At 38.2% G+C, this 17,944-nt stretch overlaps 1 protein-coding gene across 2 annotated transcripts in view; it reads left to right on the plus strand.

Moving 5' to 3' along the window:
* The window catches only part of LOC139449819 (exocyst complex component 1-like), a 36,275-nt gene extending 21,459 nt beyond the window's left edge, over positions 1 to 14,816 (plus strand). For both annotated transcript variants that reach the window (XM_071231360.1, XM_071231361.1), the window contains 10 exons: positions 3,240 to 3,263; positions 4,232 to 4,312; positions 4,917 to 5,043; positions 6,235 to 6,318; positions 7,375 to 7,528; positions 7,732 to 7,752; positions 10,133 to 10,257; positions 10,655 to 10,777; positions 11,839 to 11,910; positions 13,068 to 14,816. In XM_071231360.1, the coding sequence (XP_071087461.1) occupies positions 3,240 to 3,263; positions 4,232 to 4,312; positions 4,917 to 5,043; positions 6,235 to 6,318; positions 7,375 to 7,528; positions 7,732 to 7,752; positions 10,133 to 10,257; positions 10,655 to 10,777; positions 11,839 to 11,910; positions 13,068 to 13,220 (964 nt within the window). In that variant the 3' untranslated portion in view covers positions 13,221 to 14,816. The remainder of the gene's footprint in view (positions 1 to 3,239; positions 3,264 to 4,231; positions 4,313 to 4,916; positions 5,044 to 6,234; positions 6,319 to 7,374; positions 7,529 to 7,731; positions 7,753 to 10,132; positions 10,258 to 10,654; positions 10,778 to 11,838; positions 11,911 to 13,067) is intronic.
* Positions 14,817 to 17,944: the final 3,128 nt, after the last annotated feature.

Raw genomic sequence — 17,944 nt, forward strand, 5'->3', positions numbered from 1 at the left:
CGATGCTCATGATGTCAATCACTGGATGTTTCTGGTCCGGACTCAATTTTTTACAGACCCCCGTCATATAGCTGGAATAAAACAAACAAACAAACTAACATTTATCCCACTAATGATGTGATGTAACACCATTTGTAGTGAATTGTTTGATAGTCATTCCTTAGAAGTTGATGGGTGACAAAGTGGACACAATTTATTGATCTTGCTTGACAACGGTATAAGAATCTATACCGAAACGTCCCCTTTACAGTAATTAAAGAATTTGTTATCCATAAATAGTGTCTACTTTACCATGTGTAGTGCCTGGATTGTGTCTGTTGTGTCTTTGGTTCAGTGTCTTGTGCGCATGCTCATTGAACAGTAAGAGCACAGTTTACATGTACTTTAGCTTTTCAAGGACATGTCACCGTGGAGAACCAACTCTGGTTTCAACAGTCCACGCAGACTTTGAACCATGCTCACTGCTGCACTGCGACTGTGTAACATGTCTGCCTATCATTATGAGTCCCCCATATTAACCAAGAAATCTGTACGTAAAAGAATTTTGTGTGAAACCAACAAACAACCAAGAATTGGATTTCAATCAACAATTGTATTACAAAATGAACTAGGTTTACAAATGATTACAAATTACTATGCAGCAATTAAAATGCAGTACACAATAGAGTGGTAGTACAATATTCAATGGCAATACCGTATTCGACGTAATAAGCGCCCAGGGCGCTCTCAAAATTAGAAATAGGGGGCTCTTATTAGAATATTATTTTGGTGAAAAAAAACAGAGTTAAAAGATAAATTTCGTGGTTTATGCTGACAGCCTGATATGTTTATATACGACAGATATATTTTTCCAGAATGTATTTGCCCATAATTAAGGGTGCATATAACACATGAGTGCGTATTATACGCGAATAAATAAGTCTTGTGTACATTGATCAATCGGAAGGGGTGCTAATTGGGTTTGTTCACTAGCCAATATATTAGCAAATATCGCCGTGGGCGCTTATTAGAGCGGGGCGCTTATTACGTCGAATACGGTACTAGATGTGAGTAAATGACAATAATAGAATAATAATCACCTCGACGCAACAATGGTCAAGCTTCCAAGATAGGCTGAACACCAGGGTGAAAAGTGATCTTCAAACGAAAGCTGGTCTTGATGTAATGTCAGATGACATGTGAGATGCATGAGGCATGCACACATCCCCTTATGTAGTCCAAACACCTTCCAGAACATTCTCCTATGCTCCACATCAGTCTACACTGTCACGAAAGTTTGCACATCACACTAGCATCTAAATATGATAACTTCCTAACCACTGCTTACATTAGATAGTACTACATTCCTGACAACTAATCATTGTCCAAATACAATGCAGTGAACTTCTACTGAACAGAAACCATGTAATACAGTTACAATCATTGTTTAAAAATAAATTACACTGCCATATAACACTATTGTAAAATCAGCATATGTACACTCAGTTTGTCGATTGGTTTTGTTTTGTTTTGTTGTTTAACACTGCACTCAGCAATATTCAAGCTGTATCATGGCAGTCTGTAAATAATTGAGTCTGGACCAGACAATCCAGTGATTGGTATCATGAGCATCGATCTACGCAATTGGGATAAGATGACATACATCAACCAAGTCAGCGAGCCTGACCACCTGATCCCTTTAGTAGCTGTTTAAGGCAATCATGGTTGCTGTTCACGGGTCATTTTGTTATTTGAGCTACCAAGGCATATAACATCTATGTTATATCAGTGTAACAAAACAACACACAAGTTTTACATGTGCACATGGTAAGAATATTCATACAAATTATCATGCATGAAAATATTGTTTGCAGTGTTCTCTGAGAATACATGAAGGGAACAGGTTTTCACAATCCCTGTCTAAGACACAGGACATATTTAGTGCTTTTTCAAGAGAAAAATTTCCTTGAACATGTTAGGATGTTTGCAATTCATCAATTTTAAAGGGAATGTATGTTGTTAGTGTTACCAAATTTTTAACCTCTTTAAGAAAACAATCTCAGTGGCCTAAAATATGGACCAATTATAAACCTGCATTTGCCTTGTTCTCTGTGACTTCCTCTCTCTCATACCTGCATCATTGTTCTGTAAATACCTGACTGAACCGTTCGAGGTATAAATGCATGACATAGCTGAATTTTGTGGGAAAGTCAGAATGCGCATTAAGCAACAGAATAAGTTTTCATATAAATAGCAAGAAGGCTTGATAATCAGCTATTCATATTTACAATGAGTATGTAGGTGTGTCATGGCATTTGGTGGTAGAATTCTACCACTACTCAACAAGTTGACTGGATGGGTAGAAATCTGCAAAGCTTGTTATAAAGAGGTTCAGGGCTTGGGATGCTCCATGTTTGCCTTGTGTGGGGCAATATCACTCGAATCCCTCCTGGAGGAATAATATTCCTGCAATGTAACTTGTGATGCATGTGGGTGATATATCACCATTTCCGTGTCTTCTTCAACATGTTTTCAGCCCACTGTGACTGATGCTCATATGTTCTACCCTCCATAGTAACCATTGCTTTACTTTGAATTAGCAACAGCTTGTTCATACTCTCAAGATATCTTGTTGTATTTTGTTCATCCCTTTTAGTTTTATTTATTTGCTTTTTCACTTGTTCAGCTTCTTCCATTCTGCTCGTATTTATTCAATCTTCTCCAGACACATTGCTTTTCCCTTGCAGTATCGATTGATACACATTGTCAAATTATTAATTCACATTGTATTTGCGCTTTTAAAATTTATTTTGAAGCTTCTAGGTTTTATATATTTGTTAAACTGTTATGTTATGACTGTACTGAGCTAGTTGTATCATTCATTTCTATTTTGTGTGTGAAATTATGATCTAATGCAACATGAACAGGTCTTTTCAGTCTTTGATGATAAGAGAATGTAAACAAAGAATATATATGATTGTATGCGGATATTCAATTTAAGGTAATAACAGTAAAATGAAAAATACCATTGAAAGAATTACATTGTAATGTCAGATGATGTTACAAGGGTAACTGCTTTGGTTTCAAATAGATCTGTTCAGGTTGATAATAAATGTTTAATATGTACACTGTGTGTACATGTGTTTTATATTACAACTTGTTTTTGGTAATGTGAAAGAGATTGCCAATATGTTGAACATGGTATTGGAAATACCAATCCTCGGTGATCAGATTGTACATTGACTTTTTTCTTTTTCCAGGAGGCAAATTAATGATGCAGTGAGGTAACTACCTTATTTTATCATATAATGGATAGTGTTATCATTTAAGGAACAGTCTTGTCATATAATGGATAGTGATATATAATGGACAGCATTATCATATGGTATACAGTTTTATGTAATGGATAGTGTTATTACTAATGGATAGTGTTTTCATTGAATGGATAGTGACATCATATAATGGATAGTGATATGTAATGGACAATGTGATATATACTGGACTGCATTATCATGTGATAGACACTGTCATGTAATGGATAGTGTTATCATTAATGATATTGTGGAAAGTGATATTATGGATAGTGATATATAATGGATAGTGTTATGATATAAGGTATAGTGTAATATGATGGATAGTGTTACATAATGGACAGCATTATCATATGATAGTGTTATTTAATGGATACAATGCGTACAATGTGTGAAGCCCATTTCTGGTGTCCCCCGCCGTGATATTGCTGGAATATTGCTAAAAGCGGCGTAAAACCAAACTCACTCACTCACTATATAATGGATAGTGTTATATAATGGATAGAGTCATTGTAGAATGGATTCTGGTATGCAATTGATAGTGTTATCATATACTCTTCAAAAAAAGAAACGCAATTCAGATATTTTTGGCCATAAAAGCAAAATTAGCGGACCAAGAGGTGCAAAATGAAGAGGTTAAATGTGTTATAGTGTCAATGACAAATTTCCCGGATCAAAAAATCACAAGGACATGCAAGCCATTAGTTCGGAAACACATAGGATTCGGAAAAAAGCACCCAATGCAATAACAAAAGGGCCATGGACCTGCACCTGCAAAGTGTTTTATTTGTGTCTGAGCAATATAGTACCCATTGCCCCATCACATTTACAGAATAATAGCCATCTTTCCCACACACATCTGTCCTATTGTGACTCCACTACATCTGGACCTCCGTCCTTGATGTCTTACATCTGTTATTCCGTGACGTGTGATGTTATAGGAGCATGATGGCGGCCCTGTTCCCCTCGCTGGAGTGTGAGCTGGACAACTTCTTCGTCTTTGCTGACCAGAGGGATGGATTGTAAGTGCTGTCTTGATTCACACTGACTGTCAGATGTTAGGGTAGCCCAGTGGTTAGTGCCATCACTCCTCACACTCAGGGTTAATCCCCACATGGGTACAAATGTGAAAACCTTTCTTGGTGACACCCCCCTTGATCACATGTGGTGTTGCTAAGGTAAATGTACAGAATAGTGAAAATATCAAATTCATTTATATTGGTATTATGTAGAAACAATATCTACCTTTGTTATCACTCACTCACTCACTCACTCACTCACTCACTCACTCATGACCACCCCCCACCCATGAAGATCTGGGTTAGAAAAGGTCTTCAGTTCATGCTTGCTGTAATAATATAACAAGCGACTTTGCTTGTCGTAAGAGGCGACTATGCCTGTTGTAAGAGGTGACTAACGGGATCGGTAGGATTAGGCTTGCTGACTTGGTTGATGCATGTCCTCTTATCCCAACTGCATAGATGGATGCTCATGATGTCAATCACTGAATTATAAACAGACTGCCATCACATGGCTGGACTATTGCTGAGCTCAGTGTTAAATGACAACAAACGAACATCATTCACTCACCCTATTTCCATATAACTCACTCATCCCTACCTGCAGGAACTCCATGTACATGCTGGTGAAGCTGAGCGCGCACGTCAACCACTCACAGGACATGGGATCCTTCCTCAGCAAGACCTTCGGCAACTGCCTCGTCAAGGTCAAGCGCAACTTTGACAAGTACATAGTAAGCAAAAACAAAGATTAGGCTAAAAAAAATAATAGTCTTGGTTCTTAGGTACCGCCTGCATTATCATAAAGTCACGCAGTTACTTCCCTTTACATGCGCACTGCTTTACTGCACATGTTGTGTCATGGTCATGGGGCAATAAGAGTTTGTATGCTTCTTCATGTAGGAAGTCCTTACCCAGGTTGATGGTACACAACTGTTTATTTGGTTACATACTAGTTTGAGTAAGCAAAAAAAACCAAACCAATGCCCGCCCACACTATATTTTCAAAAGCCATTGCCTGAGAACAAATTCTTTTATTTTTTTAAGACTTAAGAACATAAAATCAGTTTCACTCACACAGTTTCTTCGGGGTTCAATTTTGTACAGGTGAGGATTTCTTTTCCCTTTTTCGTGTGTAAATGTTAGAGTGGGCATCTTTGTCAGGGTTAGCAGGGTAATGAGGATGGGATGGTTACAATGTGTGAATATTTGTGCTGAGTCAGCATTAAAGGTATGTAGCTACTATCGTCTTTCCACTGAGACCACTTTGCGGAATGTGGAAGTTAGATGGTGTTTTTCCCAGCCTTTATTGTTTGCTCATGCTGTCAACCACTGGTCAGGCTATCTCTGACTTGATTATTTACAGGCCATAGTAAGAAGTGTCCAAAACTTTTACTCTGTTTGTAGTGATCCCCTATTGAAACCCTTACAACTTGTTTTTCACTGATATAATAAGAATCTGGAATGAATAATGCAATGTACGGAAATATGCACATCAGAAAAATATGCAATCATTATTGAAATATGTTCATGAAGTTTTTACATGCTTTCAGATGTCTAGCATGTCCAAAAAAGATTCATTTTCACATTTTCAACCATGTTGACTACATATTGTGTGTTTGGGTTTCAACAAGTCCAAAGGGGCGGTCGGGTAGCCTAGTGGTTAAAGTGTTCGCTCGTCACGCCAAAGACCTGGGTTAGATTCCCGACATGGGTACAATGTGTGAAGCCCTTTTCTGGTGTCCCCCGCCGTGATATTGCTGGAATGTTGCTAAAAGCGGCGTAAAACCATACAAGTCAAGATTCGAGAGGTGGAGGAACGGAAGTGTCCATTTGTTGTTAGCTATCTAGCATGTCCAAAAAAGATTGTTTGATGTTCACATTGTTCGACCACGTTGACTGCATGTTGTGTGTTTGGGTTTCAGCAAGTCCAAATTCGAGGGGTGGAGGAGACAAAGGTGTCCAAGAAGAACAGATGTGGGATCATCAGCTTTGTACACAACTTTGAGGTAGGTCTTGCATGTGTTGATGTAAAGAAGCCAGGCACCAAGTCTTGGATGGGTTGATGTAATGAAGCCAGGCACAAAGTCTTGGATGGGTTGATGCAAAGAAGCCAGGCACAAAGTCTTAGATGGGTTGATGTAAGGAAGCCAGGCACAAAGTCTTAGATGGGTTGATGTAAAGAAGCCAGGCACAAAGTCTTAGATGGGTTGATGTAAAGAAGCCAGGCACAAAGTCTTAGATGGGTTGATGTAAAGAAGCCAGGCACAAAGACTTAGATGGGTTGATGCAAAGAAGCCAGGCACAAAGTCTTAGATGGGTTGATGTAAAGAAGCCAGGCACACAGTCTTAGATGGGTTGATGTAAAGAAGCCAGGGCACAAAGTCTTAGATGGGTTGATGTAAAGAAGCCAGGCACAAAGTCTTAGATGGGTTGATGTAAAGAAGCCAGGCACAAAGTCTTAGATGGGTTGATGTAAAGAAGCCAGGCACAAAGTCTTAGATGGGTTGATGTAAAGAAGCCAGGCACAAAGACTTAGATGGGTTGATGCAAAGAAGCCAGGCACAAAGTCTTAGATGGGTTGATGTAAAGAAGCCAGGCACACAGTCTTAGATGGGTTGATTCTCACAAACACTGAGGAAGTCTTAAGCCTGAAAATAAAAAGAATTCCATAAGGTTGATTCGAAATAAGTATCATGATGTACAAATAATTGGTACAGGTTGTTGTTACCGCCTCCGTGGTCGATGGTTCGATCCCCTTGAAGCGTCGTACCAAAAAACATGAAAAGATATTTCAGTTATATCAAAGAGGCTCATGAAGATGTGTACCACTTTGTAGAAATGAGAATACTTTGTTGCAGACCCGTGAAGATCTCGGGTAGAATAGATCTTCAGCAACCCATGCTTGCCCTAAGAGGTGACTAACGGGATCGGGTGTTCAGACTTGGTTGATGCATGTCATCGTATCCCAATTGTGTGGATCGATGCTCATGATGTCAACCACTTGATTGTCTGGTCCAGACGGCATTAAACAACAAACAAACAAACAAACAACTTTGTTGCAGGACTTTGCCAACCTGGCTGAACGGATCTTCAAGGGCTCAGATCGCCATGCGGATCTGGAGAAGGCTTACGCTAAACTGGTGCAGGTTATATTTGAGCAGATTGTCAGAGTGGCGACAGAACAGCAGAAGAATCCGAGGGAGGTGGTCATGATGGGTTAGTGTCATCTCACATACATGCATACGTCCGTCCGTCCGTCCATCCATCCATCCACCCCCCCACCAACACACACACACCCATCCCCACACTCTCCACCCCCCCACCCCCCACACACACCCCCACACACACAAAATAAAATTCTTGTAAGTTGTATTTGTTTCATTAAATGTTATGATTCATCATTTGTTCTTATTTTTCAGAGAACTTCCACAGAATGTATTGTAAGTATGACAGATCTAAGTTTAGTTTTAATCACTTTCTTAAATCTTATTGTATATTTGTAATACCTTTTAACATGTTTGATCATGTTAATTGTACCCCCGTTTACGAAGTATATCGGGCCTATATAGCGTTCCGTTTGTCCGTCCTTCCCTCCCTCCGTCCGTCCGTCCTTCCGTCCAAGCTTTTGTACGGCCCATAACTTTTTAACCATGCACCCTAGCTTCACCAAACTTGCTACACACATTTACCACAATGAGTACTTGTGCCTTTTGCAAGTTTGAAGAATCTGAACTTTTTAATTTTTGCCGTTTCCATGGAAACATTAGAAACTTAAACTTTTAGTGTGGGTGTTTTGTACGTCCCATATCTTTTTAACCATGCACCCTAGCTTCACCAAACTTGCTACACACATTAACCACAATGAGTACTTGTGCCTTTTGCTAGTTTGAAGATTCTGAATTTTTTAATTTTTGCCATTTCCATGGAATCATGGTGAAACATAAATTTGGGGTAGAGTTTTTGTATGATCCATGTTTACAATATTATGTATCCTAGCTTCAGCAAACTTGCTACATTAACCGCTATGATTGTTGTTTTTTTATAAGATTCTGAAAGTTTTCTCTTTTGCTGTTTTCATGGAAACATGATGGAATTTAGAATTTTTTATGACTGGTTTTGTATAGCTAATATATTTTCCAAAATTGTTTCCACACATGTAGATCATCATAAGTATCTGTGCTTTGTGTTAGTTTGAATTTATGAATTCTTTACCATATCTGTTAAGGCTAGATGGAAATGATTAATTTATTGATTTTCTTATATGATATTGTTCCATTTTTTATGTGTTTTTATTTCAACAATTTTTGGTCCTTTTGATAATTCTTCTTATAGAACTCCTCAATCAAATTTTTATTCAAAGGCGTTCATGGTGATCTACTTCCTCGTAGTGAACACTGGTAACATGGGAGATTTTGAGGGGGTCAATTGTCACTGGAACTCAATCTTAAAGTACTCAAGGAAATGAAAAAAATTTGTTTTTTCGATCACAGATTTTAAATAAATGCAGTTAATATACAAAATATATAAATATTCAAACAACTCAATTAGTACTAATTGGGCCTTGGCACAAATACAGCGTATGAAAGGTTTTATGTCTTTTTACACGTAAAAGTGTGTAAAAATATGAACAAAACAGACTATTGTGAAACTGAGCATAACCAGGTGTTAGTAGATCAAGGTGAATGTCCATGACCTATGACACCTTGACCACAGGTGAAAACAGGTGCTTGAAACCCACGTGCATGTGATTTGTCAGTGGTTAGTGATTTGTGAGTTGCATTGTGGGATGGTGAATCATCGTCAAAATAATAGAATGTAAAAGTAACATATTCCCTCCTTCTCAAACAACAACTTACATGTCATTATTATTATGTACATAAACATAGCTGTTATTTTTATTGTTGTTTTGATAACTTTCTTCCAGGGTAATTTGCATAATGCCTCTATAGCCTGTTTCTGCCATGTCAATTTGGACTTAGTTTTATTTTTGAATGTTGAAAGTGCCTACAAATTACCTCCTGTAAAGTACATTTTGTATTGAGCACTGAGATAAAACTAGCAAATCCAGACTAGTACTTTTCCAGTTTTGTTATTTCGTATTTACATCTACGTAATGCTTTGTGTCAATTATTAAATCCAGCAAAACAGTTTTTTTTCATTTCCATGAGTACTTTAGTTTTTAAAACATTGAAGTTAAAATCAGTTAGAAATATGTAATATTTCATTAATTAACAAACTATTTACTATTTGTTGTTGACCTGCGGGGATAACGGGGGTATGTGAGCTTTGCTTACTTCTTTCTTGTTATTTTATGATCACAACAATGAATAAAGAGTAATTACACCAGGACCTGTGACATCACCATGAGTATCGTGTGATAACTAGAATGTCAGCATGGTAACAAGATGTTGACATGTCTCTGTTGGTGTGTGTATGTTGACATGTCTCTGTTGCCGTGTCTGTGTTGGTGTGTCTCTGTCACAGGACTGGTCTGTCTCTGTTGGTGCGTCTCTGTTGACATGTCTCTGTTGGTGTGTCTCTGTCACAGGACTGGTCTGTCTCTGTTGGTGCGTCTCTGTTGACATGTCTCTGTTGGTGTGTCTCTGTCACAGGACTGGTCTGTCTCTGTTGGTGCGTCTCTGTTGACATGTCTCTGTTGGTGTGTCTCTGTCACAGGACTGGTCTGTCTCTGTTGGTGCGTCTCTGTTGACATGTCTCTGTTGGTGTGTCTCTGTCACAGGACTGGTCTGTCTCTGTTGACTGTCACAGGACTGGTGTGTTGACATTAAGATTTATAACATGATGTTCCTGTCCCCACAGCCATCTTGTCCCAGCTGAAGCTGTCCTGTCTGGAGAATGAGCGGAAGGATGCCAAGCAGCGTTACTGGGACAACCTGCGGACATACACCACCACGCTGCTGGGGCGCCCCCTGGAGAAACTACACGTGAGTGCCCAATGTAACACAGTTCCCAGGGTTTCTTGGTGTATTCAGCAGAACATGAACACATGATACTTTCTCATTGACAGTTCATGTTTGAATCTTGTCCCTTCACCATTTCAGCTGATGAAGTGAGATGACGCAGCCTAAACATTTTTTTTCATCAGGAAGTTGTCATCCATTAATTTTATGCCAAGTAAATTCCAACCAAAGGCTTACAGCTGATTGCCTGACAGGGTATTGACAAGGTTCTGACAAGGTTCTTGTGTGCAAAGAACACATTTCATACCATGCTTATCCATGTTACCTCTGCTGTAATTAATACGCAACATGAGTTGTTTACAGCATTGTTGGAATTTATTCTTCAATATCTAATGGAGACTAACTTGCACTGTTTCTGCAGATATTCTTCGAGGGTGTTGAGAAGCGTGTGGCCAGCGGTGTGAAGCCTGAGGAGGTCGGCTTCCAGCTCGCCTTCAGTAAACAGGAGCTGCGCAAAGTCATCAAGGAGTATCCTGGGAAGGAGGTCAGTGCTTGCAAAACTTGGTCTGCAAGTCTGCTTTAAACCAGGACCATTCCACTAAACAATCGTTGCACTATGGCTATCGTAACTTGCATACTTCAGCATAGACCCTGTTGATGTAGAGCCTCAACATCATTTGTAGATCTACCCGTGAAGATCCGGGGTAGAATAGGTCTTCAGCAACCCATTCTTGCTTTAAACGTCGACTATGTCGTAAGAGGCGACTAACAGGATCGGGTGGTCAGGCTCGCTGACATGGTTGATGCATGTCATTGTGTTCCAATTGCGTGGATCACTGCTCATGATGTCAATCACTGGATTGTCTGGTGTAGACACGATTATTTACAGACCGACGTCATATGGCTGGAATATTGCTAAGTGCGGCATTAAACAGCAAACAAACCAACATTTGTAGATCTGTCTTTGAACGTTTTGATGATATGACAGTGTAGCCCTCTTGTTGGGGAGAAATGCTTTGTTATTCAGACTGTAGACACACAACAAAATGTTTTCTCATAGGCTTATGTTGTAACATTTTATTTTATTTTTAAATAAATAAGCATTCAACAGCTATTAGATGTACATGTGTCCTTTTCCAAGTGCAGGAAGCTGAACACACTACCCCCAGTTACTCACCAAATGTCTCTTGTTTGAAAATATCTGTGGTCATATTCAGCAGAAGTTATCATGTTATAAAAGACAGCACTAAATATAGACAAAACATGGTCCGCTTTAATTACTGGATGGATGTACATTTAAAAACATAAATCCTTACAGTTACACAAAATCATCCAATCACAGTGCCAGATGATTCAGTCTGCACTGAAGGGTCTCTATGAAAACTGCATGTCGAACGACTGATGCTGATTTGGTGTAGTAGAACCTGTGCAGTTAAGAAATTGTATTTTTGTTGAAACTTTGACTGTTGATGATCTACAGTGTTCCCGCTGGCTTCGAAACTGCCAGGCCTAGTGGACAGGCAACTCTGAAAATTACCAGCCCCCCAAATATTTGGATCTACCACATGTTTGATGTTGTGTTTGATGTTTTGTTACTCTGTCCAGGTGAAGAAGAACCTGGAACATCTCAACAAGAAGGTGGAGAAGCAGCTCAGTGACGAGGAGCACCTGCTCGAGGTAGTTGTCTCCCCTTGGTAGAGGTTATCTCCCCTAGAGGGAATAACCCATTTGAAAAAATATATTGACTTCAATTTGCCCTTTGCATTTTGGTCAGCTATCACCAAGAAAACACTGACTATAAATGAAGTTTCCACTTGAATCATCTGATTTAATAGGAACACCGATTTATTGTTTGATAGACATATTTTAGAATTTTGATGGATGACATAGTAGACAAAGGACTGTTGCAGTATAATAAAGAAGTTGTTATCCATACAGTATATTTTTGTCTGCATTAGAACACTGATTTGTTTGATCTGGGGATAGAATGTGTCCCCAGCTTCCTATAGCTAGTTGAAAGAGGGGACTACATTTTGAAACCTGTGGGTATTCCAAATTAGAATTGACCTGTGAAGATCAGGGATAGACTAGGTCTTCAGCAACCCATCTTGCTGGCGACTATGCTTATTGTAAGAGGCGACTAACGGGATTGGGAGGGCAGGCTCGCTGACTTGGTTGAAGCAGGTCATCGATCCCAATCGTGTGGATTGATGCTCATGATATAAATCACTGGATTGTCTAGTCCCGACTTGATTATTTACAGACCGCCGTCGTATAGCTAAAGAATTGCTGAGTGCGGCGTAAAACAACCAACCATCCAAATTAGAATTGGTTGCCAGCATCCTATCAAAGTCATGAGAGGCGACTTAATGGATCAGGTGGTCAGGCTTGAATACATGGTTGATTGCATGTCAACACACTGTGACAGCGTACATCGTTGCTCATGATATCAGTCACTTGATTGCCTGGTCCAGACTTCATTATTTTCAGTCCACCTCATGTAGTTGGAATATTGCTGAGTGCGGCGTAAAACACACAGCCAGTGAAACTAATCTCAACAAATGATGCAGTGATTTAACTATTTTTAAAAAAAAAAATTCACATTTCATTTTTTTCTTAGATTCAGTGATATTGCTTTTTTCAATGCTAAAATGTAAAACTGTTTAAAAGTTTGTTTCCCTGTTTTGAAACAAAGTTGTAAGTAATTGTTATGTAACCTTTGAATATTGGACCCCAAGAATGCATATGAATAATATAATTCAAAAATGATTTACTCTGTTTATGCAACAAAATATGTTGTCACAAGTATGTTTAACAGCTGTGTTTGTGTGTAGGTTGTGTGGCGCGAGATGCAGGACGAGTTCATCAAGCAGTACAAGCACTATGACGACCTGAGCAAGAAGTGCTACCCCGACATGCAGATCACCCTGGACTTCAGCATAGACGATGTGCTTGAGTTCTTCTCCAGTATAGCCCGCTCACACTAGATGGGTCACTTCGCTTTAGTCTGTCTGGAGTGGTGGGATTATACTGCAGATCTGTACTGTGGATGTTGGCCTCGTTCTGACTACATGGGTTAACCCTTGCTGGTCTGGGGGGATTATACTTCAGATCTGTACTGTGGATGTTTGCCTGGTTCTGACTACATGGGTTAACCCTTGCTGGTCTGTGGTGGGATAATACTTCAGCTCGATACTGAAGATGTTTTGTCCATTCAGACTACGTCAGTGGGATTATACATCAGCTTGATACGAAAATATGTTTTACTAGTTCAGACTGCATAGGTTAACCCTTACTGGTCTGTGTTGTAGCATCATACTGCAGATCAATACTGGGAATATTTTGCCCATTTAGATCAGTCAGTTTAACGCTTACTGGTCTGTCTAGAATGTTTGGATTATATTGCAGGTCGATGCTTAGAATGAAGTCAGGTTACAAGGGTTAACCCTCCCTAGTCTATCTGGTGCTTAGGGATTTCAATACAGGTCTGTGACAGAGATTCTCTCCTTTATACCTCTGGCACGGTATATACGTACAGTGACTGTATGGGAAGATTTAGTGGATACGCAATGGATTAGATAAATAAGAAATGCCCACCAATTTTTATAATGGATAAAAGGTCCCAGTTATTTGGGCTTGAAGTATCCCATCAATGACAGGTCTACACATGGTAGGGCTTTGTGCCTGTCACACATAGAAAGACTCCATCAACAGTAACAATGAGTGAACCAAACCATTGCTATGGTTGAAGATGGATGTTTTATGAGTGCTTCCAGTGAAGCCGATTTTGTTCTCAGTAACCATGGTTCTGTGACTGTCGATGTGGAATGTCATCAAGGAAATACAAAGGAAACCTTGGACATAGTCACTCTACTAAATATGGGGTAGTTGCAGGTTTACAATAGAACATTCAGGTCATGACTTCAATAATAATAATAATAATATATTAAAGCACTGCCCAAGTTATTGTCAACATTGATTCTTGTTTTAATGACATCATGGGTATTTCTTGGTGAACAAGGGTGAAATATCACATGATACATTCCATGAAATGTTAAACAACATTGTAAGCTGGGCATACTTGATGTTCTGAGAAATATATGTCCAAAAAAATACCATATTGTGTTTTTAAGGACTGGGTGAGTATGGTTTTACGCCGCTTTTAGCAATATTCCAGCAATATCTCGGCGGTGGACACCAGAAATGGGCTTCACACATTGTACCCATGTTGGGAATCGAGCCCGGGTCTTCGGCATGATGAGGGAACCACTAGGCTACCCCACCGCTCTGTGTTTTCAAGGAAAACTCGCAGGGCACATCCAGAATATTAAATGGTGGGTCCTTAAAACAGTTGTGTAGTTGTACTCACCACACCCACCCAATGTCACATGTGCTCATCAGGTAGTGCTGGTTTCTGTGTTTTCAAAATTGTCAGTCACATTTTTAAAACGTGCAATATTTTCTCGTGAATGGCTTATCAGTTACTTTATCATTTATGAGAAAATTCATGTAAACGTATACACACTGTTTAATAAGAATGCTGTAAATACACCAGTTTATATATTGTATCAAAATATGTTCATATGAAAGCTTAATAAATATTTAATATTGAATACATGTATGTTGCGATTTTTTGTGAAATCATATCACTGAATCTACATGTGTGTGTGCGTAAAACAAATCAGGAATATTTCAGCCATTGAACATGGAAATAATGTAGTTCTATGGGGGGGGGTTGGGGGGGGTGAGAAGGTGACTTTCTTGTAATGAGTGAGTGAGTGAGTTGGGTTTAACACTGCTTTTAACAGTATTTCAGTTTTATCGTGGTGTGTCAGCTTAATGTGGGAGGAAAGCCAGAAGTGATGCAAGTCTCAGACGTATCCCACTTTGGTGAAACCCACAAGCACGGGTATGACAGACCTAGAAACATTATTGGGGCTGTTACGACGTTACTTGTAATAAAAAGGTAAATTGTAATACTTGCAGCAAATTGTAATAATTTTGACGTAAATTGTATTAACGTAAATTGTAATAAAAAATTGACGTTAATTGTAATACGCAAATTGTAATAAAAATTGACGTAAATTGTAATAATCTCAACTTGCGGTAAAATGTAATATCTTTTTACATAAATTGTAATAACCTTATAATTTTAGTGTCAAAGGCGTTAAATGACTAGAACCTATCCTTGTCAGGGTTGGTACAGGGTTTATCGTACAATCATCATTAAAGTATGGGTGTGGGGGAGGATTGAGGTCGTTATTGTACAATGTTGTATAATTATATGTATATATAAACGCATTGGAATTTCATTTCTATGGTTGTCCAGAAGAGGATTAATTACTAGAATGAACTTAGTTTTCTTATTTATTTGAGAAATACTCTGTGTGTTTTGTACTTAATTGTAATATATCCTATTGACGATTTTCATCATAATTGTTCATATTTAACCTAATTGAATCCATCCTCGGGTTAAAAATGATGGATTACATTAGGTACGTCTATTCGACAAATAGGTTAATTGATTTATCATCCAATAGTAGCTTAGCTAGGAGTCCATTGCAATAACATTGAGTTACGAGTTACCGAAGAGAGCTATGTGCAACCGGACCCTGAAATTATGTCGATTTGCATTGGAGGTTTACTTAATTTGATAAGGAGCAAATGACCGTTTCCTTGAAACAAACAAGACAATTCAATCGTATTTATACATTATATTTTGACGAAGAATTCAAATACAACAAATGAGTGACAGATCTCCTATGCAATGTCAAAAGAAAAAATGCATGGGAAAGAAGAATACTTAATACATAACATTATATATAATGTTTTTATTAATATCAAAAGAGGGGCGTGGATATTCTTTAGCTACATTGCATATATACTATTAGATATTGTGTATTCTCCCCAACAAGTAACGGATTAAGTAAAGATGTATATAACTAAGTTTACTATTCAAGGTCCCTTTACATATCGAAAGTTGTATAAGGATTACTGTTCACAAATATGATAACTGTGTGTGTCAAACATTTATCGTACAATCGTCATTAAATATGACTTGGGGTGTGAGAACTTTTTGAAACTTGATATAGCGAACATTGTTGTATATATATATATAAACTCACTGGAGTGTTATTTCTGTAGGTTAAGTACGTGATTATCAACACAATGTATTTATATATAAAAATATATGTTTGGGATGCTTTCCTTGTATTTAAAGTGTGTTAGCAGTGGTTGAAAAGAGCGATTCAGCTTGAAACCAAATTTGAAATGTGGTAAAACAGATGTTACATAGTGTATGAAATACCCTCTGAAGACATATATTGCAGTCTCAAATTAAGAAGTTTTAACTCAATTTCAGAAAAAAGTGATAAGGGTAGGCAATTAGAACTAGGTAAAAAAAATCGGAGCAAAATATTTGACTTTTTGGTAGTCATTTCATTGGAATTTTAAGAGAGTATGTTATTACAGTGCTTGATGTTAGCCCAAATTACTTCAATCCTCTTAATCTTTCAGAGGAGGTTATGTTTTCAGGGGATTATTGTACGTATATATTTCGTACAAGGTTTCTTGGCGCAATCCACCAACGATTGTCGAGTTTAATGATCTCCAAGTACGTTTCAAGGTCAAAGAGAAAATTTACTTTAGTGACAAACATATTTTCATTATAAATTTTCAATTCCTTTCTATTTGGATACAAGCAGATATATTTCAGCAATTGATTGCAAGAAATTTATGATAGTTCGTATACTCTTTGAAACTGTACAAGAGTTATCCGAAGATACCGGATGTTATTTGTATATGCACGGGATCTGTCAACTCATTTGTTGTATTTGAATTCTTCGTCAAAATAAATTGAATTGTGTAAATATGATTAAATTCCCTCCTTTGTTTCAAGAAAATGATCATGTACTCCTTATTAACTCGTTTAGCGTTTCCACTGCAAATCGACACACTGGTTGACAAGCCTGTGTTTGTACCCTTCGTCATCACTCGTTCAGTCGTGTCGAACTGGTCAACGTACTGTTGAAGCAAGTCATGCCAAAAACATCTTGAATAGCCTTATAAGAGTATTGAACAATATGTCACAATTAAGTTATTTGTCGAATATACGGCTGTGTAACCCATCACTTTGAACCCGAGGATGGATCTTTCAGTCATTTGAATTTATCGATGTTCACACCACCCTTAAATGACGATTGTACGATAAAGCATATACCAACCATCCCTAACTTAACAGTTTTGTACGTTTGTCATCATACACAGTATATCTCGAATTGTACATGTGAAACGCAAGCTGAACTGACAAAGATCATTTCTAGTCAATTGGCGTCTTGGACACTACGGTAGTAAGATTATTACAATTTACGTAAGAATTTATTACATTTTACCGCAAGTAGAGATTATTACAATTTACGTCAATTTTTATTACAATTTGCGTATTACAATTTACGTCAAATTTTATTACAATTTACGTTGTTATTACAATTTACGTCAAAATTATTACAATTTGCTGCAAGTATTACAATTTACCTTTTTATCACAATTTACGTCGTAACGGGCGAACCGGGATTCGAAACCACAATCAGGTTTCTGGCGTGCCCAAGGGATGCAACTCTGCACAGCGAATTGCGGTGCCTTAGACGACTGGACCAAGGCTTCCTTGTATGAGTGAGTGAGTGAGTGAGTATGGTTTTACGCCGCTTTTAGG

The sequence above is a fragment of the Haliotis cracherodii genome, unplaced genomic scaffold (assembly GCF_022045235.1).
Source record: "Haliotis cracherodii isolate W230 unplaced genomic scaffold, xgHalCrac1.p SCAF_8, whole genome shotgun sequence".
Classification (NCBI taxonomy): domain Eukaryota; kingdom Metazoa; phylum Mollusca; class Gastropoda; order Lepetellida; family Haliotidae; genus Haliotis; species Haliotis cracherodii.